The 26,098-nt window shown below is 38.7% G+C and overlaps 1 protein-coding gene across 2 annotated transcripts in view; it reads left to right on the plus strand.

Annotated features, from left to right (window-relative positions):
* Positions 1-13,183: 13,183 nt before the first annotated feature.
* The window catches only part of METRNL (meteorin like, glial cell differentiation regulator), a 35,057-nt gene continuing 22,142 nt past the window's right edge, over positions 13,184-26,098 (plus strand). Inside the window, exons 1-2 of one of the 2 annotated variants that reach the window (XM_034408396.3) lie at positions 13,184-13,926; positions 21,310-21,698. In XM_034408396.3, the coding sequence (XP_034264287.1) occupies positions 13,796-13,926; positions 21,310-21,698 (520 nt within the window). In that variant the 5' untranslated portion in view covers positions 13,184-13,795. Of the gene's footprint in view, positions 13,927-14,432; positions 14,767-21,309; positions 21,699-26,098 lie in introns of those variants that run through there. The other variant, XM_087887252.1, reaches the window with a different exon arrangement.

Raw genomic sequence — 26,098 nt, forward strand, 5'->3', positions numbered from 1 at the left:
AAAGCTGTTTAAGCTCAGTAGAGAGATTTCACTCAATAGCAGGTCAGGGCAGTCCACAAGGCATTTTCTGGAGACTATAAGGATCAGACAGGCTTACAGTGGAAGAAAGCAATTTTCCAGTAAGCCAGTGCCAAGCTGTTTAACCAAAAATTATACAAATGAAGGCAAATATATGTGTCTCAGGATAATGTTGCACGATCCAATCTGGGTCAGTCACCGGGACCAGAGGTTTAATCTTACAAACTTTTGGGCTTGTGCTTGATCCCATCTTCAGGGAATCTCTCTCTCTCCCACATTCCTGCCCAGATTGGATCCTGCAAAAATTATACTTTGAAAATGGCTCCATGCCTAACAGCAACCCTGACACAATCTTCCCTTTGAGACTGTATTGATCGATCTAGTGGCTACATTCTGCATCAATCACCATCTATCTCAGTCTCCCAAAATACAATTATAGGAAGACCATATTTTAATAACAATTGTCCAGGCCAGGTTAAAGACAATAATCCCTAATGCTGGCCTCATCTTCATATTTTGTTCCAGGTAGTTCAGAGGTCTACTTTGGCCTTCCGCCAACTGAGGTCTCTCTTGAAATGTTAGGGTTTTAACTTTCAAACTTTCCAGTCAACTTCATCACCACATTTGGAGCTAAGAGTACTAGAAAAACGAAGCTGCAAAGAGATTATCCTTGCATTCTGCTTTCTCCATGACTGATTCCTCCAGCTGTGCAAATGATGGTTTTGAAGAATAAAAAGGTTTGAAAGTACTCGACCAACAAAATAATTCTAGCAGAGGATTTTAAAGAAAAAGTATTGACAGTAAATCTATGGGCACTCTTTTAGACCTAAATTAAAAGTACTCTTTTGCCAGAGATTAACGAGATTAAAGGCCCGGAAATAATCCCTGGTGGCAATGCTAAAATACTTAGTCCCTTGATTCTAACCAGCATCTACACAGTATTACAAATATCTGAATTTGGCTGGTACTTTTCAGCCATGCTTTGAAAAGAGAAATAAAGAATTCCAAACTCATTGAACAAATTTATAATCCTGTTTAGATGCAAAAATATTTTTTTCAATCTCATAACGTTGCAACTTTTTTAAAAAAAATTTAAATTATTTATTATTAAAAAGTACAAATAAACATACAAACAACAACAAAACATACAAAACAAATAAACATAAATCAAATCTTTACATCTTCTTTTTAAACTTATCACATCAGTAATCTGTATTTATATTTATACCTTTTCTCTATCTTTTTCTAATATATCTCTTGTATCTATATTCCTAGTACATCATCTCTTCGCATTTTCTTAATCTACATATTTAATTTACTATTTTCTTTAATTGGTACTTAATTTCTTATCTATAATTTTTATCTTCTCATTTATATCCATGTCCTTTTTTCCTTTCTTCTTCTCCAACCAGTTATACCATTTCTGCCATACTAAATAATAGTCTGTTTCCTCCTTTTCCTGTATTTCCTTTGTGAGTTTGTCCATTTCTGCACATTCCATAATTTTACTAATTATTTTATCTTCTGTTGGTATATCCTCATTCTTCCAATTCTGGGCAAAAACTATTCATGCTGCCTTTAGTATATGAATAATTAAGTATTTTATTTCTTTTTCGTATTGTCCTGTTATTATTCCTAATAAAAAGGTTTCTGGCCTCATTTCTATTTTTTGGTGTATGATTTCTTCTATTTGTATTCTAATTGCCTGCCAAAATTGTTTTGCTTTCTGATGTTGCAACTCTTATATTATATAATTTTTTCCCTAATTCTGACTGCATGCTGACTCTATTTTGGTTAAGTATCAGATTTGTTTAGCTTACTCTTGCTTTTATTGTGTCAAAATCCTGGGATCTGGCTTTCAGTGTAACTTCATGAGCTGGATTTGTCTCTTGGTCTTTGATTATAAGAGCTTCCTGCCCAGATCAGGATTTGCAATACCTTGTTTATTTGCCACACTTCTGAACTCTTATATTGAAGTCTGCCGGTTGTATTGTCAATATCTATGCCGGCTGGATATTTTGCAGCAAATGAAAAATTAAGTCTGCCAAGAGGATGTGCATCAAGATAAATATCTGTTTTAACAGCCCCATAAATGGTTTGTAAAACAGGAAATTAATGTTTATTAGATGCAAGGTTAACTGTAGGTTATCTTGTTTTTAATGTACAGGTCATCTTTGCTAAAATAAAGTTTCCAAGGGAAGGAATAACATTATACACATAAATATATATACAGACATACGTACACATCTAAATCATTAATATCTCTGCAGAGACTAATATGGATCTTTCTTACAAACAATTTTTGCGAACTGCAAGCAAAATTGATTTGAGGTTTGGAGCAAACCATTAGCCTACACATTCAAGTATTCGTGTAAAATCCTGACAGATCAGACTCCACATATTCCAGCATTCCTTTTCCAACAATGGTTAACTACTTTCTAGACTAGCTGGGGCTTTGAGCTCATCTAGTATGATTATTAATGGTTAACAAGCTACTTTTTATTCAATCAAAACCCTATGATTTTTCAGGACAATCCTATTTTCTAAAAATCAAGGTATTGACTGAGTTCATGAAACACACTAAACATGGCATGGAGCACATTCAAACAACTTTTTAATTCTTACCTAAGGTTTTCTTAAGTGAGTTGCTCACCTACCATGAACAACCCATTTCTATCTGGACTAAAGAAAATAAAAAGCAGATTTATCCTTATTGGAAAAATATGTATCCAGACTATTTGTTCTTTCGTCCATCCATCTATCCATGCATTCATCTATGGAACCACAAACCCTTATCTTTTTTAGTTAGTGCAACAGCAAATTGAATGCTAGCTGGATTTACTAGATTGGTCAGCCAGTTATTCATTTATTTATTTTTATTCATTTAGTATGCAACTGAAACAAGCAAAATAAAAACTGTACAGTAGCTGAATTAAGATCAATCTACTCTGTACAGGATAGAGAGAGGCTAATCCTTTGCCTCCTCTCTTTGGTATACTTCTAAGAATTAAAGACTAAAATGGAGCAGTGAAGAAGTAGTTCCATTTTAGTACCATTCCTGCAGTAACATTTTTCCATCACCATCAGCTAACTATTTAGATACAGATAAACATCAGGCCACATTAAGTGCTGCTTAACCAATAAATCACAGTTAACGTACCACCTATAGTTAATAGTTTTTCCATCATAATGCCTAGGTTTAAACAGAGGATGCCAATCTGCAAACATCCGTAGTATTTCATACCAAGTGGTTGGTCTTAGACAAATGGTGCTTGCTTAAGGTTCAGATATCTATCAAAACCACTGCCAGTAAAGCTGGCAAAATAGAGCAGTGGAAACCAGTTGTCCCTGTGCAGAAAAGCTTGCATTTCCCCATGCAAATGTGTAGTACAATCTGGGGGTTTCGCTGGACTCACAACTCCCCTCAATTATCAGGTGGCAGCTGTGGCCAGGAAAACCTTTGCACAGCTCCATCCGGTACAACAGTCACACCATTTCCTGGATCAGGATGTCACTCAGAAAAAAAGAACTCATGCCTTGGTCACCTCATAGCTTGACTACTGCAATATACTCTACATGGAGTAATATACTCCATGTAGAGTATATTGCAATATACTCTACATGGAGCTGGCCTTGAAGACCATTCAGAAGATTCCACTGGGCCAGGATGCAGTGATGCAGCCACTGAGGTCATGCATTGCTGTGGTCATGTGAATCCCTGCTTTGTGAGCCACACTGGTTGCCATTTTGTTTCCAGGTATGGTTCAAGGTGCTAGTTATGACTAAAGTCTTAAATGGCATAGAGCTTGGTTACGTGAGGAACTGCCTGTCTTCTGTTTTCTGTCTGGCCAGTTCAAACAAACACTGCTGGTGCTCTCTTTCTCTCTCTCAATTAAATAGAATTATATATTGGAACCTAAGACGTGTGCCTTCTCTTGTTGGAAGAAATATTCTTCTGGGTTCAGCTCCAAGTGGGGAAAAAGACACTGGAAACATGGAGACTGCTTGGAAAGATGATTTAATGGTGGACAGGATCACATGGTTTGAGTTCCTGAAGAGAAATGGGCCAGAGATGCTGCGATTCCCTGGCTTTTATGCCCTCTCTGGGCTCTGAACTTCCTGGGAGAGTATCCTGATTGGTTGCTGCCAGAGGTCATAGCTAGCCTTTTAGGTTGTCTGTGTGCCAAGTTTGGTTGAAACTGGTGGGTGGTGCAATAAAGTCAATTAAATGGCTCTACCTGAAGGAGGTAGATCTTTGTTATGTATTTTAGACTGGCTCAGGACTTAATGGCCCATTAACAAAAGTGGGGGACTGAGTTTCTGCTTCTCTGAGTTTCTATTCTCTTTTAGGGAAAATATTCTGCCTTTTTAGTATATCCTAAAATATTTTATTTTTCTAGGAGAGGGGTGAGTGCTAACTTCCTACACTCTGTTGCACATCTGCCCTCTGCCCACCCCATCCCAAGATCAAGGTGAATCCCATCATAATGATGTTCGAGGGTTAAAAGACCTAGCCCTTCTCCCAGGCTGGGCCAAGTTGGAACCCTCTTTGAATGTGTTGTGGGGCAGATTCATCTTTTCATTGACTGTGTCTTCTGCATAGACCACACATTTTTTAATCTTATTCTTATATTGTGACCTGCCCAGGTTCAGTCTGGAGTTGGGCAGTGCCTAAATCAAGTAGGTAGGTAGGTAGGTAGGTAGGTCAGGCAGGTAGGTCAGGCAGGTAGGTAGGTAGACAGAGTGACAGATGTGGATTGGGGTGGGTTCTAAATTTTTTTACTACCAGTTCTGTGGACGTGGCTTATTTTGTGAGTGTGGCTTTGTGGGGGGTAATGTGACTGGATGGATGTGGCCAACTTTTTTTTTTTTTTACTTTTAAAAGTAACTTTTAAAACTTTTTTCTACAATCTTAAGAGGTTGCAGAAAAAAAATGCTTTTAGAAGCCTCTGACGATCAGGCAACTCAGCTGGGATCGTCAGAGACTTTTAAAGGCATTTTTCTTTCTACAACCTCTTTGGCTGAAAAGGTTGTAGAAAAAATGCTTTTAAAAGTAAAAAAAAAAAAGCCTCTGATGAGGTGGGCGGGGTAAGGGAGTGGCGACCGGGCCGGGACCGGTTCGGGGGCGTGGCCAGCCAATGTTATTACCGGTTCTCCGAACTACTACAAATTTTTACTACCAGTTCTTGTGAACCGGTGCGAACTGAGAGCAACCCACCACTGATGTGGATGCAATCCTTTTGGCTTCAAACTAGAAAGGAGGCAATAGGAATTGGCAGTGGATACAGCAAAATATACCCTGATTTAGTTTTCAGCTAGTTCATGAATGAGTAGAGACCAGTTTTACTCAGCTTTTAATGTGTTATGTGAATAAGGCCAGTAATACATTTATTTTATTTGATCCTGAATACACTAAGGACCTTGGCTTGTTTCATACATTGTGCTAAACTATAACCTACAATTGACTAGATTAAAACAGTATACTAAATGAAGTGAAAAATGAAAAGCTTCCAGCTCTTCTCTGCTCTACTCAGCTCCCCTCCCCTTTATTTAGAGTTTTATGGGAGGGTTTTTTATGACACACATAGTCTTTGTGTTTTGTGTAAAAAGAACCAGTGGTATAGTGGTTAAGGTGATGGACTATGAGCAGGGAAAGTCAGGTTCAAATTGACCCTCATCCCTGGAATCTCACTGGGTGATTTTGGATCACTTTCAGTCCAACCTACTTAAGGGGTTATTGTGGGAAAAACAGAGGAGAGCCTTAAGCTCATGGAATAATTATTTGTAAATTATTGATTGTGCATACTGTGGAGATTCCTGTGGCCTTTCTTCCTGGACCTAGCTCAACCCAAGTATTCCTAATCCCAATCTCTGGTTTCCAATCTTGCCACTATTGGGCAGAGGGGCTGAACCTATATCACACATCTAGAGTTTCCTTCATTACATAATTCTTAATAATATGCAGCTTCCTCAATTACACAGTGGAAACTTCAATACTAAGTAGCTCAAGATCATACATAAACTTTATTGTACAACAAACTCTAGGATATAATCTGCAATGACTTCTCTTCTCTTTTTTAATATTATAGCAATAGCACTTAGATTTATGTACCAGTTCATAGTGCTTTACAGGCCTCTCTAAGTGGTTTACAGAGTAAACATATTGTCCCCAACAATCTGAGCCCTCATTTTACCCACCTCAGAAGGATGGCAGGTTAAGTTAACCTTAAGCGAGTCAGGATCAAACTGCTGGCTTAATTTTATATGAAAAATATGAAAAAGTCAAATAATTTCATGCTTGTAACATTGATATTTTAAATTGTAGTTAATACTGACAGAATATTTTTCTTTTCTATGTTTTTAATACTTATTTAAAAAATAGGATGTCAATAATTAATACTACACAAATATTGTATTGAAACAAAATAATGTATGAATAATAATAATAATAATAATAATAATAATAATAATAATAATAATGTACCTTCCCATTCACGAAGTCCTCTTTCTCTATTATGCTTGGTATACACATCTTTTAAAACAAGCAGGAATAGACATTGGAATTCTCAGTCCCCTTCAAACAAGACACACCCATGTTGGTAAAAGGGGAAGCTGTGATCATTTCGAATTTCCAAGTTATTATAAGCCACCTCAAAAATTAAATCCTTTATGTTCAGCCTCCCCAATCTAGTTCTCTTTTAATGTGCTAAACAGTAACTCCCATTGTCACTTGCAAAAATGATTAAAGATACAACTTTAATAAATCTGGAGCACATCAGGCTGCTTTAATTATATTATTTTGGGCCTTAAAATCCAAAGTCTCTTGTTTTGTTTATGTTTCAGAAAGACTGTCCCACAGTTTCCCCAGCTTCCTATTCCTTATTGGTGAACCACAATTATTCTTTCCTTGCTCCATCATGATTACTGTAGGTACATGCCAGTCTATTGTTAAAGCGATGGTGGCAACATGCTAATCAACCATTTTTCTTTCTGTAAATATTTGTGGTTAAAGTAAAACTTGCACTGTTCCCATTTAATATTTGCCAATGAATTAATTTATCCTCTTTAGCTTAGTTCGGCACGTAAGCTAGCACGTGCATTCCACACCTTTGGAATACATCCCATTTTGGGATGCCTGGATATCTGCAGGCATGAAAAGGCCATAGTTTGGATTGTGATGTTGCTCTTTGAGTCTTTGGAGACACCCTTCTTCCTTGCTGCTTTGCTGACTTTCCTTTGTGTGCATTTGTTTATATGTGATTGTAGGTATACTTGTAGAAAAAATTCAGGAAAAATACAGATAGCAAGTGCTCTTAAGATCAAATGATTTACTTACAGGAGTGTTACTGTATAAAATATAAGAGGCATATAAAAGATTCTATGAAACTTTGACAAACTAGGCATCTCTAGATCTGCCCTTCTTTGTTTCATTAAAGTTCCACAGAAAACTTTGAAGAAAGGAAGCATGAGAGTTTCTTTGCATTCTACTCAAGTGAACAGGTCTGTTTATTTAATATTTGGAATTATGACATAGGCTGATGTTTGTGATAAGCAACCTTTTAGAAGTGAACTCTGAAACATTGCCCTAAGTAAATACATATGTAATATTATTTGTAACTAAAAAACTGTGCTTACTTTCTTCTCCTTCTCCTCCTTCTCCTTCTCCTTCTCCTGCTTCTTCTCCCTCTCCCTCTCCCTCTCCCTCTTTCTCCTCCTCCTCCTCCTCCTCCTCCTCCTCCTCCTCGTTCTTACAGCCAGACTCTTGTGGGTTATAAAGCATTCTTGAAAAGAAAATTAAAGTCCTGAGAAGGCAAGCTCACATTATGAGACAAGGCCAAGAAAACAAAGTATTGTGCAATATTTCATCTCAGAATGCTGCTGTTTGATACTGTTTTTGTCTGGTAATTAGATGTTTCATCTACTGCATTATCATTTGATGCAATTAAATGTAAGCCACATTGGAACTTTGCAATCAACTGATTTGGTTTTTCAAACAAACAAAAACCATAATTTGCAATACAAAATTGACATGGAAAAAAAAATCCACAAATAGATGGTCATACAATTATAAGATTGAAGCCTATTCCATGATAAACTCTATGGGAACATAATCCACAAACCAGAAGAGGGTAACCTGTATTTCACAAGTATTAACAATACCACCAGGAGTGTAATGGGCTCTTTGCAAAACAGCTCCAGTGCTGATGAACTACATTGCAGTTTTGCAGTTAGTTCCCCCCCCCCTGTATTCATGAGCTTTGGGATGCTACTGGCAATCTTGGAGTATCTGTGTGTTGGTGGGAGGTAATACAGGTAGTCCTCAATTTACAACCATTTCTTTAGTGACTGAAGTTAACAGAAATAAGTGACTTACAACAGGTTCTCACACTTAAAAGTCTTACAGTGTCCCCAGGGTCACATGTTCAAAATTCAGGTACAGGAGTTTATGATAGCTGCAGTATTCCAAGATCAGGTGATCACTATTTGCGCGACCTTCCAAGCTGACTTCCAATAAGCAGAGTCAATGGGGGAAAGCCAGATTCACGTAGCAACTGCAATGATTTGCTTAACAACTATGGCAAAAAAGATGATAAAATTAGGCATGACTCATTTAACAACTGCCTTGCTTAGCAACAGAAATTCTGGTCCCAATTGCAGTCATAAGTCGAGGACTACCTGTAGTCCCAACTACTACTTCAGTACTATGAGAATAAGATACAGTACTGAGTAGTTTGACTTCCATAGTTGCCTGGAAATAGCTAATTTAAGACACGTCTTGGAAAATATTATTTGGGAGTGACATTTCTAATTTTAAACATACTAAGCCATGCACTGCTTTATTTAAATTCAGATATGAATTTATGGATTGTGGTAATAAGTCTTTGATTTTCCTTCAGCTCTTCTTTCAGGTGGTGCCTGCCATATTTCTTGGACTACAATCTTCATTATCCACAGCTGGCAAGTCACTGAAAGCACCAGGTGTGGGATTTATAGTCTGAATTGTTGTTATTGTTGCTTTTATTACAGTTATTTAAATCCCACTTTTCTCAACAATCTAGTATGATTTTAAAACAAAAACCCGTTCAGCATTCATGCCACAGTGACATAGATAGTAATAGTTTCATCCCCTACAAGCATTTGTCTTGTTTCTGCAATACCTTCCAACATCCATGGTGGCACTGTGGTTAGAATGGTTAGAATGCAGTATTGCAGTCTAACTCTGCCCACTGCCAGGAGTTTAATCCTGACCAGCTCAAGGTTGACTCAGCCTTCCATCCTTCTGAGGTCAGTAAAATGAGGATCCAGATTGTTGGGGGCAATATGCTAACTATGTTAACTGCTTAGAGAGGGTTGTAAAGCACTATAGAGCAATGTACAGTATAAGTTTAAATGTTATTGCTATCACAGTGTTGAAAATTGGCAGCCAATGCTGGGAATTAAATGCAGCTTCTCTTAGATGTTTGGTAGCAAACAAAAGCAAACACATAGATAATTTAAACTACCAAAGAGGTTAAAAATAATGTAAGAATCTCCTCAATCTCCTCCTAAACATTCCCCCAACTGGACAAAAAGAGTTCAAACATCTTGTCCTTTCTCCTCCAGTGACCTTATTAAGAATTGATGCAATCTGATCCACTAGCAACAGTTTAGACATATTAATTATGGCAATATTAATGTTTATATTTCTAAATATATGCAACAGGTTTCATTTCCTAGTGAGCAATTGCTCCACGAATGAAGGAATAAGCTTTCCTTCCAAAGACCTCTAAAGAACCTTTGTATATAATGTCCTTAAAAAACGGATGTGTAGTTCTCACTTCCCTTTAACGTATTTTGAGACCTCTGTTCAGTTAAAAAAGTTAGAATAGCGTTGTCCTTCTCCAGTTAAGCTTTACAATGGTATTGTGTAATTGGCCATACTTGTTCAACTTCACCAAATCTTCTTTTGCCATTCAATGCCAACCCCTATTTAGTATACATATTTATGTTGAATCCATCAGGATGCTTTTAAACAATAATTAAACAATAATGCCAATCAGGTTTTTTGTGTGGTGCACTGAGGCACAAATTAAGACCAACTTTAAATAGCATGTTGTTGATGCTATTTAATTGCACAATTAACATTTTAAATGGTCACAACTGCATAATTTCAGATTCCGCATCAACATTATTTTAAGTGTCTTCTTGCTCCAGGTTCAGAAACAGATCTTTAACTGGCTTGTATTTCAACTTGCATCAGAAATCTGTTTATATAGGTGTGTGGACAAACATGTATTATAAGTGAAATATAAGTAAAAATATCCAGGAAGAAGCTGTATACACTTCACAAATAATTCAGAAGAAGTGGACCTTGACGAAATGGACCCAGAAACTGTACCTGCCTGTTATTCATTAAAAATTGAGTTTACTGTTTGAGCTTGAAATAGAATGTGCCTCTTTGATGAATCAGATTTTTTTGCAGATTACCACTAATAAATTGTTCCTGCAGAGATCAATATCTGTTCACTGATGAGCACATGCGAAGCTACAGTTTGTCGAATTAGCTGAGTTTATGAATTGCAATGATTGGGATGACACAATATTCTGAATGAAAATTAACACTGGTTAAAAAGAGGATATATTTATAAGTTGTATGTCATGTGTTTGTCTTATTGTGTTATAGTAAAATATTAAAATATTTAAAAAAAAAGAAAATTAAGCAAGAACTATGATACCTGTATAGGTTAGTACAAAAAGTGAGGCCAGCCACTTGTGGTTGATTTAATTAGCAAGCACAGTAAATAGATGCAATTAGCAGGTACTTTCTAAGTAAATATGATACTTATAATGAAATATAGTACTTTCAAGTGGAAACCAATTATTCTGATCTGTTTTATTCTAACATCAGATTCCCACATGGTATTGAACTTTGGTGAAATCCAATTTTTTTTTACTACCGGTTCTGTGGGCGTGGCTTGGTGGGTATGGCAGGGAAAGGATACTGCAAAATCTCCATTCCCACCCCACTCCAGGGGAAGGATACTGCAAAATCTCCATTTCCACCCCACTCTGGGGCCAGCCAGAGGTGGTATTTGCCGGTTCTCCGAACTACTCAAAATTTCCACGACTGGTTCTCCAGAACCTGTCAGAACCTTCTGGATTTCACCCCTGGTATTGAACCTGCCTTCCCTTCCCTATTGGATAACACTTGCTGGAAGAAAGGCCAGAAGATTCAATTCTGCTTATTCTAACCTCTCACCAATTTACCAATGAACATCTTATCTGATGAACTGACATTTCTGGGTAATACATGAGCATACTGAGAGATATCCAGAGTTGCGTTTCTTAAAATGAAGATCTTAATCTGAGTAAAGTTCAGTAAATTGAGACTTCTCTGCCAGTCATCAAATGTGCCTCATTCAGCAATGCATTAAGTGATTTACATCAGTCATGCTATAAAATCGAAGGCAAGTACATAGTTTTATTTATCAAATTTATAAGTATAATTTGCACGATGATGTCACAACAAACGACATTGTTTTCTCCACTAAAGTTTCATTCTTCCCACTCAGTTTTGTGTTCAAGTGCTGGTGCTTTTCAGAGTGGCAACTTGTCAAGCCACTTCTCCTTAACTGCATGCTGATGCCCAGATATAATGCTTAGAGATGCGCTGAATCAATTGTCCCCCTCTCCCCCAGTGAACATCTAAGGCCTCCCAAACTTTGCAGCGCCACAGAACAGTGGAAGCAACCCTCCACTGGGATTTGATCACATGTTGCAAGAGGGATCAGTTTAGTTAATGCAGGTAGTTCTCGACTTAAGACCACAACTGAGCCCAAAATTTCTATTGCTAAGCGAGACAGCTGTTAAATGAATTTTGTCCAATTTTACAACCTTTTTTTGCCATAGTTGTTAAGTGAATCACTGCAGTTAATTAAGTGAATCTGGCTTCCCCATTGACTTTGCTTGTCAGAAGCAAAGATGATCACATGACCCCAGGACATAAATCTGAGTCATTTGACAAGTACCTCAATTTTGAACCCATGACCATGGGGATGTTGCAATACAGGGGTGGGTTCCACTTACCTCCGCTACTGGTTCACAATGGGAGCTTCTGCACACGTGCAGATCATTCATGATGACGTCAGGGCAGGTGGACGGAGCCTCCTGCCGCCGTTACTACCAGTTCGCAAGAACCGGACTGAACTGGAAGCAACCCACCATTGCTGCAATAGCACTTATATTTATATACTATTCCATAGTACTTTACAGCATTCTCTGAAGCGGTTTACAGTGTCAGCATTAATGCCCCCAACAATCTGGGAAAGATGGAAGGCTGAGTCAATCTTCAGCCTGTCAGTTTGTAATGGTTGTAAGTGTAAAAAACAGGTTTGTCACTTTTTTCAGTGCTGTTGTAACTTCAAACAGTTACTAAATGAACTGTAGTTAGTCAAGGGCTACCTGTAATTGGATCTGGACCCCTGCCTGGGAGTCTCCTCAGCATTACAACTGCTTCTATATACAACCCTTTTTTAAAAAGTTGAAAGGCATTGAGCAATTTCATTTTTTATACTTATTTAACCTTGGCACCATCAGGTCTTCAGGGATATAAGAGAGTTTACTCTGCAGTGGCCTTCATGCTTAAAACATTCGCTAGGGTACAACAAATCATTTTTTTCTAAAAAGGAGAATATGAGGGATATATCAAATCCTCTGTCCCCATATGCCAATCATAATAATATATTTATTAACTTTTTTTCCAGAGAAAATGTTACTGTAGTTAAAAATATTCAAAGGCCTCGTGTTAGCAAGTAAGGAAATGTTTGGAAGGAAGTGGCAACTAATTCAAATACTTAATGTCATTTATATAACAAGCAGTCTATGGGGCCTAACGTTTGGTACATTCTATATACTGTATAGTTACTGTAGAAGTACTAAAAGTGAGAAGTATCTTTAAAGCTTTAATTACTAGCGTTACCCTACTGGGCTTTTGTATGTCTGGGATGGACTTCTTTGCTTCTGAGTCCTGACCCTTGTCTGCTGTCTGGACATTTGTGATGTGCAGGCCTGGATTTTGGCCTCAGTCTTGCCCTACTTGTACCAAGGGAAGGTATGAGTTGGCATGCATTTCCCCCTCAGCATGCATTTCCCCCTCTTCACAGTCGCTTCTCGATTTTTTTTTTTTAAATGTCAAAGCTTCTCCCTTCCACACGTCCCACATCATAGACTGCCTTGAATTTTATTATTTTAAACAACGTGCGATTTTTTTAAAAAAACGAGAAACACTCCTAGCAGAAGTTCCAATGTTCTTAGCTTCCTCTTTCTTAAACACCCAAAACAGGAGCAGTGAACGTTTAAAATTCGCTATAGAGGGCCTGCGAAGTTCCCCCATAAGGAAAGCCGTCGGTAGTTGTATTCAACTGGCTGCCGTCACTCTGAAAACAGAAAGAACTTTTTTCGGGTTTAGTTAGAAAAGCAAAGTTAAGGAGGCCAGGAGGGCGCGGAATCCGCTCCGTAAAAAAAAAGAAATCCATTGCCGGTTTTAGCCGCGGTCTCTGGAGTGGGTGGTTTCCGAGGCGCAGCGGCTCCCCGCCCTCCACTAAGCTTGGGACGCGGAGCGAGCGCCGGCTAGGAGAACGAGGGCACTGTTGAGCCGAGTGGCCGGACGGCGGGGATGGGCTCGTGTTAGCGGTTTGCTCCGGCTCCGGTTTGCTCTCGCCATGTAAGCGCAGGCTACGGGAGCTCTCCTCTTTTCCCTCCTCTGCTGGATCCTTTCTAGGGTAGCCCGGCGGGGATCATGCGGAGAGCCCCGGCGCCCGGGCTGCTGCTCCCGCCGCCGTCACCTCTGTTGCTGCTGCTGGGCTTTTTGGTACTGGACAGGGGCTGCACGGCGCAATACTCGAGCGACTTGTGCAGTTGGAGAGGAAGGTAAGAAGCTCGCCGGGCGAGGGGCTGCGTGAGGTTTGGAGGAGTTGCCACCTCTGTAAGGTGTGTTTCCAAAGGTTGGGTCTTTGTCCGGGCATATCCCCGTTCCTGGGATCTTGCTTCCCAAGGTGCGCTCCTGAGGAATCTAGACTTCAGGACACCTCCCCACACTCCCTTGCTCGATCCGATTCTCTCTGGGTTGGCGTTGCTAAATCGGAGGCGATTAACGCTGCTTTTAAAGAGAGCGAGGACCCTTTGGGGATCTTTCCTTCCTCTTATGGAGGTGGGGGGGGGGCTGGATGAGAGATGAAACCCTACTTTGTGGAGGGTCGTTTTTCTTTTTTCTTTTCCCCCTTAAAGCCTTTTCCCCCTTCTGTTGCGATCGTGAGAGTTTGAGTGGGGTTCACAGCGAAACGAATGCCAGGCTTGGGAATCTTGGATCCAGGAGGGCTGGTTCTCTTCCTCCCCCACTCCCGCTCCCCCCACTTCATCCCAGAACTGCCGGGTGTGCGTGTTTGGGATTTAGCGTGTTTGTGTGTTGAATCTTAGCCGTCGTCGAAACCGCTCTTCGGAGAAGTTTCGTTCGGAAAGGGAAGGCAGGAGGGGGGCGCATAGTTCCGTGTGGGCTTGCTAGCTCCAGAAGCTCCGGGACACATGGATTTGATTGTTTGCAAGGGGGGATAAAAGAAATCCACCCTTCGGCTGTTTGCTCTGATTTATTGGAAGGAAGAAGGAGAGGGACAGTTTGATTAACATTCCAGGAGTGTTCAGGATGAGTATATTGCCAAAGCAACGAGCGAAGGGGGGGGGGGGAGGAAGCCGGAGAGCGCTCAACAGACAAAGGTAAAGTTTCTCTCCTGACCACCGCAGCACCCTTCCACATCTGTGCAACTCAACACCAGAATAACACACTTTAAACTTGGTGACCTCCTCCTAACTTCTTTTTTTTGGTACTAACTTCAGCGTAACTCGGGTAGGCTTTTTCTCAGCCGCCCTAGAGATTGGGGGGGGGGGGGAAGAAACGGATAAGGGTTTATAATCTGCGTGTTTGCGAATGTTTAAAGATTGTTTCGCCCTTATCAAACTTGTGACGCTCCCTCGCTCTCTCCCTTTTGGCAGCGTTTAGCTATTTTTTGGGGGGGGGGAGGGAAGAGGAAATAAACCCCAATAGACCTGCCTTTTTCATTAATACCTGAATTAGCGCCGGGCTTGTTTATTTCCTCAAAACGCCTTGGGATTACTGAAGTTGGGTTTTTGGGTTTACTGGGGGTGGGGAGATTGTTTATTAAGATTGGAAACCTGGACGTTTGCTGTATACGTTTTGAAGTTGTTCCCTGGAAACCGTAAAACTGGCATGCCTATGCGTGGGCAAGGAGGTCTCCAGAGAGAGGGTGGTTAACGTTCTCCTGAGTTCCTTTGGAGTTCACCTGCTATATTGTATAACAACTAACATCTCCTAAATGTTCTGAGCTGAGCCTCTGTCTCTCTTACACCTGTGGCATAACGTCACCGCTGCTACTTTAGATTTTAATCAGGATTGCTAACAGAAAGCTCTTGGCCATAATTCCTTAGTTTGCCACAGCTATGTTAATCCTCATGCTTGTGAAATCTTTAAAACTCCTTGGCCTCTACATTTTTCTCTCTTGTGTCTGACTCTTCCCGCCCCCCCACCTCTTCAGTAATACAGGTGGTCCTCAACTCGTTTAATGAATGTTCAGTTACAACAAGACTTATGACTGTTTTTCACACTTAACCATAGCAGCATCCCTACTGACAGGTGATCAAAATTCAGATGCTTGGCAATTGGCTTATAGTTATGACCGTTGCAGTATCCTGGGGTTATGTGATCCCCTTTTGCGACCTTCTGACAAGCAGAAGTCAATGGGGTAGCCAGATTCACGTAACAATCAAATGTGGCAAGGAAAGTCGTAAAATGGAGCAAACTCAAATGTCTCGCTTAGCAACATAAATGTTGGGCTCAATTGTGGTCATAAGTTAAGGGCTATCTGTACTTTAAATCTGTTCTATGGTTTTCAGAAATCTTCTGTAGAGCTGAAAAGGCTTTCATTTAGTCATTAATCCATGGCTAAGTGATGTGCATCTGCAACCTGTATCTGAAGTTTACAAAGCAATTTATTTTTAAACAAGTAGAAGGACAGTGAATGATTTCTTCGAATTTATGCAAACTGGAAAGTTTAAATGAATGGAAACTGGAGGCAATATCAGGGCAGTAGCCCCAGGCTTAAATGGTGGGAGTCAGATTTTTCAGAGGGGTGTGTGTGTTTTTTTTGCTTTGTTTTATGGAAGAGAGAATCCTTTTTGGAAATCCTTTGGAGAAAGGTTGACCTCTAGCTATCACAGATTATCTCACCTGTTAAGAATTGTCACATGCCGTGTAGCAAAATAATTCCATTATCTAGAAAGATAAGTCCCTGAAAATAGTGGCATGGAAAACTTGTTGAATGTCATCAGATAACTTTACAAGACCTGGACCTAAAACGAACTTCAGCTAATATAGGGAACCATCTAAAGTTTTGCTGCCACATTCCTGTTGGTATGATTTGCTACAATTGCTTTGTGTAACAAAGCAAACAATTCTTAGGCAGCAGAGTTGTAATCACGGTAGAACCAACTTCTCTCAACACCAGTATGATTTATTGCTCGAAATTAGTTGTGGACTCCTACCCAGAAATTGCTGTGGCCACTGAATCAAGAATCTATACTTCTTATGATTCACAAGTTTACTTGAACTTATTTTGTATATCTATAATTATAGATGTTGAAAGTATGTTAAAGACATTGTGTCTCAGTGTCCTTATTAGACCAAAGATATTCCAGACCAAAAATTCTTGGAACCATCTTCTGTTTGTTCATGTATTGAATGAACAATGTCTTTCATGCCTGATTTTCCTTTTAATTGAAGTTCATAAATGTGTATGCATGAATTTGATCACATATGTGCCCCTTTTTTGAAAATGGGCATTGGCTTGTAGATTTCTCCCAAGATCTCTTTTAAAAATACCACATTTGATTTGGGTGTGATTATTAAAAGGAGATTGTGTGGGGGTAAGGTCATATCGTTGTTTGGCTTATCTCTTCCTAAAATTAGTGGCAACCATATTTCCATAAATGAAATGGAAATATTATTTGGGGGAGGAGCAACCTAAAGAGCATGACTTGCTTTAACTCACTTCATAAAATAAAAGACAGAGGCAGTATTCCCGATTTATATCTGTCTCTCAGCTGCAACACTAAACCATTAATATATTACTCTACTGATGAATGAAGTCTCTCTTCTGGGCTTGTCAGTGTCCTGAATGCCAGCCACAAGGGATGTGTGTGAGCAGCATGACTCACTTCCCTGTTATTGGCTTACTCAATACTTCCCCCCTCCTCAATCTGTCATTAAATATTTTAGTTTCGGGGAATGACGCATGCTTGCTGACACTTGCAATTGCACAAGAAAACATCAGATGTCTGAAAAATAGATGGAATTGACCAAACAGGTGGCTGTGGTATAAGTCAGACTGCTCTGGCCAGCAGAGTATTATAAGAGAGAGCCAAAGTTTCATGGTTTTAAGTTCCATCTCAGGCACCTTCAGGTAGGACTAGCAAAGTCCTATCTGGAACCTTGCTTGGAATTCCTGCCTGTCAATACATTTGGCTGTATGGAAGTTTTTCCTTAGGGCTAACTCTTATCTTCCTAAATGTATTAAGATGCATAATGTCCAGCAATAGGCATATGCTTCTGAGTTCTAGTCAGTAAGAAGCAACAGTAGGAAATGACTGTTGCCTTCGTATCTTACTCATGGGCTTTGAGTAAGCTTTTTGTTGGCCACCAGTGCAAGGGAGGATGTTGGACTATATAATAGTGCCTTGCAATACTTTAGTATTGAAGGCTCAAAGGGGCTTCAGTATTCATGGAGGTGTTCATCCAGCCCCTCTCAGCAGTTCCTTAAAGTAGTTGTGTTTTTCTTAATATCACACAGCTGCCATTTACAGTGATTCTGGGGGGGAAAATGTTTGGTTTAGTTCCAGCAAGTGCTGTGTGTGTTTTCTCCCCTTTCTCAAAAACACTTTTCTTCCCCTGAAGTACTGCTGGTATGTCCTTAATCCAGTGTTTTTCAACCTTGGCGTTTTGAAGATGCGTGGACTTCAAATCCACCCAACTTTAGGTTGTCAAGACTGCCTTCATTAAAATCCAGTAAGCTGCTATTATGAATAATATAAAAAAAGAATGAACTAATGAATATGAAGGGATATATAGGTCACAAATTCAGCTTGGCCTTCTGGAAAGGCAAGTTCAGCAGGGCCAGTGGTGAGAGGGACTTGTCATTTTACTTCAAGAGAAGCAGAAGCTTCTGACAGTGTTACTGGATGTTGCTTTCCTTTCCAAAATAGCTTTCCTTTCTTCTGCCTAACATGAGCTGGTGGTCTCTGCTTAGAATCTGTTGACACTGGTGATGAATAAATAGGCATTAATGTGCACGTGAGAATTCTTAAGAACTATTAGCTTTTAAAATTAGTCTTTTTTAAAAGTTTGGAGCAGTTGAGCTTCTCATATCCTAGGATAGCTGTGTACCCTGCAGATGCGTTGGGCTACAGTTCTCAGTATCCCCTCGCCAGCATAAACAACTCAGAATTCTGAAGGCTTTTTGTCTAGCCCTAATTGCCCATCTTCAAAATTCTGGCACTTTTTCTCTAAAGGTTTTTATGCAGTGATTATCCCATTGTTGTATGCAGGATTACAGCCTATTCTTTCTGGCTGTGTAACCTTAGAAGTTATATTTGTTACTGTGGCAGCAGATGAGGTCTAAAGTACAAGCAGCCACTAATCTGTGGTATCCGGCCTTCAAAGTTAAAGATTTCAATGATAACAGAGGTGTAAATGCCAGGCCTTCCACTTAATGTAAGTTCTTCCTAAAAAAAACCCAAAACCCTGTTTTTTTCTAAGTTGTCAAGCTGTTCCCGTAGCAGGTTGGTCTTAGAAATGCCTGAAGTTCCCATTAGTAGTTATAAATAACATTGTTCTGAACAAAAAGGGGAACCACAGTTTTATATATATTCATAACTACTGTAGCTGTCAATGCATGTTTCACTTTGTAAGAATGAATATTGTTGGCGTATCTCGGTTTGGTTTGGAAGTAAACAAGGCAATTTCTTGTCTGTGGGTGGGATTGGGTAATTCTGAAGTTTTTCCATTAAGGCTAACTGCCTTAAACTGAATTATATGGCCTTACGGTCATGAGTAGGTAAAACTAAAATACTGCATGGATGTAATAGTCTTCTACCAGCAAATGCCAGCAAATGGGACGGAAGTAAATTATGAATTTTGGTTGTCTTGTTTGTGTAAGAGCTTTGGCCATTTATCCTTGCCTTGAAATCAAACCAACATCATTTTATATTTATAATGAAAGTGAATGCAGGTTTGCTTCAAAACATGGGCAGTTAACTTGCTTGGTTTAATACATTGAATAACCCTTTACATACAGTAGATAACAGGAACATGAGATGATTTGGCAATTGGTCCTGGAACTGACTATATATAAATGTAGATTAGAGAAGTGGCTTTGTTCTTAGTTCAGACATTTGATATCACCATATTTATCCGGAAAGGAAAGATTTGTTAGTCCATCAGACCTTTTAACACCTTCTGATAATGAATCACCTAACCTCTGTCTAGGCAGATGTTTTCTGCCTCCACCAAATCTTTCAAGCCATCTCCCCATCTCCCCCCAACTCTTGACAGTTTTAACTAGGTCATGAGCTTTTAGCCAAGTCAACTCAAGTTGTTTTGAAATGCATTCAGTATTGTGAATCATCTATTCAGTAGGAACTTGGTGGATTTGTATCCTGACTTGCTTGTCTTTTTAATTCTGCTTCATTCCTTTATGGTTTCTTTGATATCATTAGCTTCAATGAAAACAGTGCACCCTCTTTCCTTTTAGTCACAAGAAAAGCTTGCAGACCTGTGTTTGTGCTTAGTTCCAGAGTCACTTATTGCTAAAAACTTCAAAGCATGAATACTGTCTTGCTTTTCTTTCAAACTGAAAGGTCACATTTTGGCATTGGAGAAGTTTCAAATAATCCATGGTATTTTGAAGTGGGAACTTCTTCCACTCGGGAAATTACACTAAGGCCATTGATATAGGTATATAAGTATACGTTGTATGTGGTTTAATGAGTTTCAGGAGTCAGTTTTTTTGCACTGGAAAGCTTTTTGTATTTTGGAACAAACAGTGTGCTTCTGAGCCAATAGCATTGACTTTATTGTGAAGAAATGGCAAATTCACACTTTCAAGTAGGACTTTATATAAATACTGTAGCTCTTGTACTATAACTGTTCTATTCTGGCTACATTCAGCCATGCAACAGTCCTGTGCGCTTGGTTGAATTATAATCCTCATTTGATAAATGGAGGTGATCAGGAACCCAGAATAGGTAGGATCAGCAGTTGGTGCCTTGAGAAGTGGTCTTGATTTAGTTCTGGGTTTAACTTGCTGTCACAATAATGCATTGACATTTTGAGAAGAGTATTCTTGTAATCTGTAACCATACACACCAACAGATCACCACTTTTTTTAAGACTTAAAACTGGCAATATCCCAATTGTTCCACTGAGAGTTACATTTCTGAAATTGGTGAGAAGCATGAAGATCAAGAACTAGCTCCTTCTCCCATAATCTGTCAGCTCTTGACATGACTTAGTTTGCAGCCAATAAAATGATGTTATGATGATGCTAATGATTAAAATGTAAGTTTCTTGGTGTTTTCTCATGAAACCTCCGAATTTTGTTGCATCTCCAGTATGGCAAGCATTTTATTTTAAATAAGAATTGTAAGTTGTCCCTTGTTTTCTCCCCACACTCCAAATCATATCTCCCACAGCTAATTTCTGCAGAAGATTAACATTAACATTTATATTATTAAATTTTCTTTGTTCACTTTTTTATGTAATGTATTGGAAATCTAATGTCTGGTTATGGTACATAAATGCATTTATCATGTCGGTTGGTAGGATTGTCACATAGAGTTGGGCTTGAGGCTGAAAGTTGTGTCTAATTCATTTTTCTCATAAACAGTTTGGTCTTGTTGCTTAATTTATTTTATGGAAGGACTTAATTTGAACCTTACTCCATGGTTTGGAATGGACTTGATGTTAGCAGACTTGATTAATTTGGCTATTTGAGGCAAGTGCCAATACAACTTAAGAGAATTGGAAGCTTTTCTAAACCTTTAAAAAATCCTGACACCATTATTTCATTGTAGTTTTCCACAATCGTCTTTCAAGTCTTTCGAAGTCTTTTGTCTGAGTGCATCAAATATTCTTGTAGAATAAATCAAGGCACTTTCATTATAATGTCTCTATCTTTCTTCTTTTCCTAGTGGATTAACTCATGAGTCCCACAGAAAAGATGTCGAACAAGTCTACCTCCGTTGTTCTGAAGGAACCATAGAATGGATGTATCCCACCGGAGCATTGATCGTCAATCTGCGACCCAATATTATCTCTTCCTCTTCCAAACATTGGACTGTTTGCATAAAACCTTATAAGAACTCTGCAGGAGCAAATATTTATTTGGAAAAAACTGGAGAACTAAAACTACTGGTCCAAGAGGGAGATCACAGACCTACCAGAGTGTATTGCTTCAACTTTGACCAAGGTGGGCTTTTTGTTGAGGCTACCCCTCAGCAGGACATTAGTAGGAAGATTACAGGCTTCCAGTATGAACTGATAAGCAAGGGGATGGCATCTGATTTGCACATGATTTCCGGTGAGTTGTGATACGTTACTTCTATTTGGCCTTGCAACTGATTTACAGTTTGATTGACTTTTCTGTTTGTACTTGAAAGGTAGCAATGTTGTTCAATCCCAGGGCTGTTCAGACAGCCTTCCAAGCTAATTCCTTTTACAAAGCAAAAGTGTTGAAAACTTTAAACATAAACAGCATATATAAATAACTTCTTAATGGACCTCCTCCCAAATCTGCCTATGCAACTTTTTGCTTGTTCAACTCCAAATGTCGAACTTGTTTGCTTTGCAATTGTTACCTTGAGGTGCGAGTCACATACCGGTTTATCCGTGTTGTGGGGTTGCTTCCCTTTCCTGCTCTCCTTATGAATATGTTTAGATGGTGAGATACTGTAGGCTTCATCCCAGTTTAATAACTTAAAAGAGAGGTACACCTAGTTATAGGCTTCAGGCTTCTTTATACATGCGTTGGATCTCTATATAGATTTTGCTTCCAAAAAAGAAGTTGGCATCCAAATATTAAAATCACATGCCCATGATGGTGTGCATATATATAGTCTCCTTAGTCTCCCAATGGGCAGCAGGGTGCTTGCTGGCTGCCTGAAAAAAGCCTAGAAACTAGTGGATTGTGATTTCACTGAACTAGGGCTGAATAAAAATCTTGGTTTACGTAGGAAGAACCTGGCTAAAGAGAAATACATACATACATACATACATACATACATACATACATACATACATACCTGGTGTAGTGTGGTAAATTGTAGTTTTGCTGATTCAGCTCCTATATATGGAGAGGGGCACAACTGTTTGTTTAAACATGTTATAACTGTCTTGCAGTTGAAAATCATTTTGAGTCATTAACAAACAATTCATCAACTGTTGATATCTCTGAAAGCAAACTTGGAAAATAAGGGCACTTGTAAGTGCTACTTCCTTCCTAGAGACCATCACTGATGTGCAAGAATCCAACGGTCTTTCAGAGCTAACAATTTATATTTTCAACAGTTATCTATTGCTTCTAGTAAGATGTACTACAGATATTAATAAAGATTGCAACACAACTCATTTTTAGTTTTTGGCATGTTTTTCCTTATTTTTAAACAGGCTCCATTTTTGCTCCTTGCAGCAAAAAATGTCTTATTGTATAGAATTTTTCTCCCTAGTTTTTTTTCCTAGTAAGGTTGACTTGGTTCAACTCAAAGTATTAGAAATGTCTGCTTTGTATTGACCTTGATATGTAAGTGTCTTGACCTCTGGCTGCTATAAAACTGTAATGTCTTGGAGTAGCTGATAGGTGGCGCATTTGCCATTATAACTAACTTAACTCATCTTGCTTTCAAAAACATTTGTAATTCAGTAGCATTGACTTATCCTGTTTTTAAAGTTGAATATTTTAAATATGTCTGTCACTGCTGTAAAATCACAATTTTTAAATGTGTTCTCAGAATTTTCTCCAAAGATTTATCTTTGTTTTGAAAATCAACCCCCCCACCCCCTTTTCCCATGTCACATACAATATAAATGCTGTCCTTCATATTATTTCTCATTGTTATTTGCCTTAGCTGGCTAAACCTCTTAGAACATGTTTCTATTTCTTTAATTGGCAGTCATTTTTTGATAGTTGGATATTATTTGGGACATCTGAACCAAATATTAGCTCAGCGGATTATTTTATTGTGAACATTTAATGACAAAATAGGAAACATTTCATCCCTTAGGATATTGCTCTTTAGATGTAAAGTTTTGCTTTTAGTCCAAATTCTAGTTTAGTTTTCCAGATTTGCATGCATCTCCTGGAATGCAGATGTGTAACTTGGTACCCATAGTATTTCTCCTGGTATTAAAGTCCCATTTTCTCTATATAGTGCAATCATAGTAATATTTGTTAAATAAGATTTTCTTCCCAGGTAAATGCATATAGGATTGTGATCTTAATCTGCTCTTTTCAGGAACTGAAAGTAGATTGCAGGTCCCCCCACCCCAAGTCAGGCTTGCATACAGTAGATCCTAGTCTGACGTGAGAAAAATAGTCACTTTGTCCCTTTTTATGGATATATTCACATGCTGGACCTCACCATCACAAGACCTATTGACCACACCTGAAACTCTTATATACAGAAGAACACTGACACCAACATCCTCTAAACTGTGCTGAAGATGTTACCTAGCCTGGTAACAAAACATTTGGAAACCAACCCACAAGCTCAGAGAATGAACTTTCACCCTCATCCTACACCCGAGCTAGATATTTGCCACTATTGCATACTGTTTTTTTAATAGAACAGAAAGGAACTGGCTCTAAAGCTTTGAGAAGTCTTAAAATTGTTAATCTACCCTTTTCCTAAAATGTTTTATTTTTTTAGTAGACTGACTGCTTAAAAAAAAAACTTTCGGATAATATTATTGGAATCTGCCTTTATTTTTGTTCTGCTCTTGTCCTAATCCAGCTGTGATCAAAGTTCATGTGTCATTTTATCCTACTTTAAGGCCCTGCTGTGCCCCTAGTCATAACACTGCTGTGAGAATCAATACATAAGCAAACTGTACTTGGTGGAGAACCAGGGGTTTGATTGATACATTCAGCATTATATTATTTGACACTCTTCTTTTGACTCAGTCTGCACTTTGCAAATAACTGCTGTGAAAACCACTGCCTGTGAATTAGCAGCACATGAACATTCTGTTGCAAATGAATGGATCCTGAGCTACTATGCTACATAGCATTATCTATCCAAATTGTCCAGTTTTTGGAAAGTGCTGAGAATAGAATTGGAGCAAGAGACACTATGAATGAAGAAGCCATGCTGGATTTATTCCTACCACTTTTTGTAGGTTGGATTTGTTGCCATGATGACAATCCTTATGCTTATGATTGATAGAAACAACTGTACAGTTTCTTCGATTCATCACACTTTATCCCAGGATGAGTTTGAGGCAATATTGTTATGGTGATGTCTTGAGTTCCTCTATGGTAGATACCAACATTCTCGTCAGTTCAAGAGCTGCGAAATGAACTGCTAGTCTGCTGAACTTTGCTATTTTATGGTTAGAATTACATCATTAGGAAGAACTAATGCAAGAGTTGCTCAGAAATTCTGCAAGGGAGAAGAGCACGTCATCCTTTTACTGCTTCCGTCAGTCTTTACTATGAGCATGACATTAGAAAAAACACCATGCTCAAAGTGCATTTTCTGCATTTTCATCAATAGTTTATTATTATTATTATTGTTGTTGTTGTTGTTGTTGTTGTTGTTGTTATAGTAATAGTCTTGTAAGCAGTTGTGCAGGAAAAGCAGGTGACCAAGACTCTAAATTATCTAAATATATTTATACAATGGGGAAGAAAGGTTTGCAGCAGGAAATTGAACATATGAAATACAACAGTTGTTCCCTCTAATGAAGTCTTTCTCAATCTAATCCAGTATGAACAGACTGTATTTGCAATTTACCTATTTCAAATAGAGACAAGCACTTTACTAGCAGCATTCCTGATCACTGTGAAGAAAATTAGGAAAATGTATAATTTCCTTTCTACCCCCAATCCCACTGAGCAGTTTCATCAGTTACTTTAGAATGAACAGAGGACATTTGGTGAAGAGTTTGTCAAAAGTAACAACTGTGCATACACACACTCTAAGAGGGTTCTGCCTGAGTTTGTTTTTTAATGAAAGGAAGAAAAGTTGGGGGACCCTTACTGAGTTTGAATAATCTTCCTCTGCAGCTGTTCATCAAGGATTCCAATCCTTTTATTCATTTAAAAAAGCACTTTAGTTTGTGACAGTTTTTTCGATGTATTTTAAGTGCTTAAAAATGTTCAAGCTCTTGGTTTTCCCTGAAAACCTATTCCTGTTCCCGGGCCAAGGTCTGCAAACTTAATTTACTGGAATTCAGAAATACAAAAAGCCCTGTTACCTTCAGGGTTTTTAACATATTTTTTTTTACACAGGCAAGTTAAACTTTAACAAACATTTCTTCTATCTTGATGAGATCTGTTTCTTATAAGGCAGCTGGTTCTGCTGGTTAATGGGCTTCCTATATTTTAATGTCCAGTATGTAGTTGTAGGAATTTATAAATGCCAACATTCAACCATAATCAAGTTAAGGGATAATAACCAAGCATTTCCCATACGATTTTTGCTGAATTGAAGGAATATGCCCCTTGGGTATTTCTTCTTCAGGTGTGGTGTAAGGATTTATGGGGGTGGTGCTGAGATGGTCTCTCTCCAAACATCTGCATGTGATAAATTATAGACCGGTTCTGTGTAACAGCATTCCCCTACCAGCTGTTTAGGATCTCTTTTGATCCTATGATGCAGTTCTACTTCCCAACAGGAAAGTATAACTATTTTTTCCAGCTGTACTGTATATTGTTGAAAAAAAACATAGTAGTCTAACCATAAATGTCATACTATCATTCTC

Source organism: Pantherophis guttatus, chromosome 2, assembly GCF_059756535.1.
Source record: "Pantherophis guttatus breed Tessera chromosome 2, ASM5975653v1, whole genome shotgun sequence".
Classification (NCBI taxonomy): domain Eukaryota; kingdom Metazoa; phylum Chordata; class Lepidosauria; order Squamata; family Colubridae; genus Pantherophis; species Pantherophis guttatus.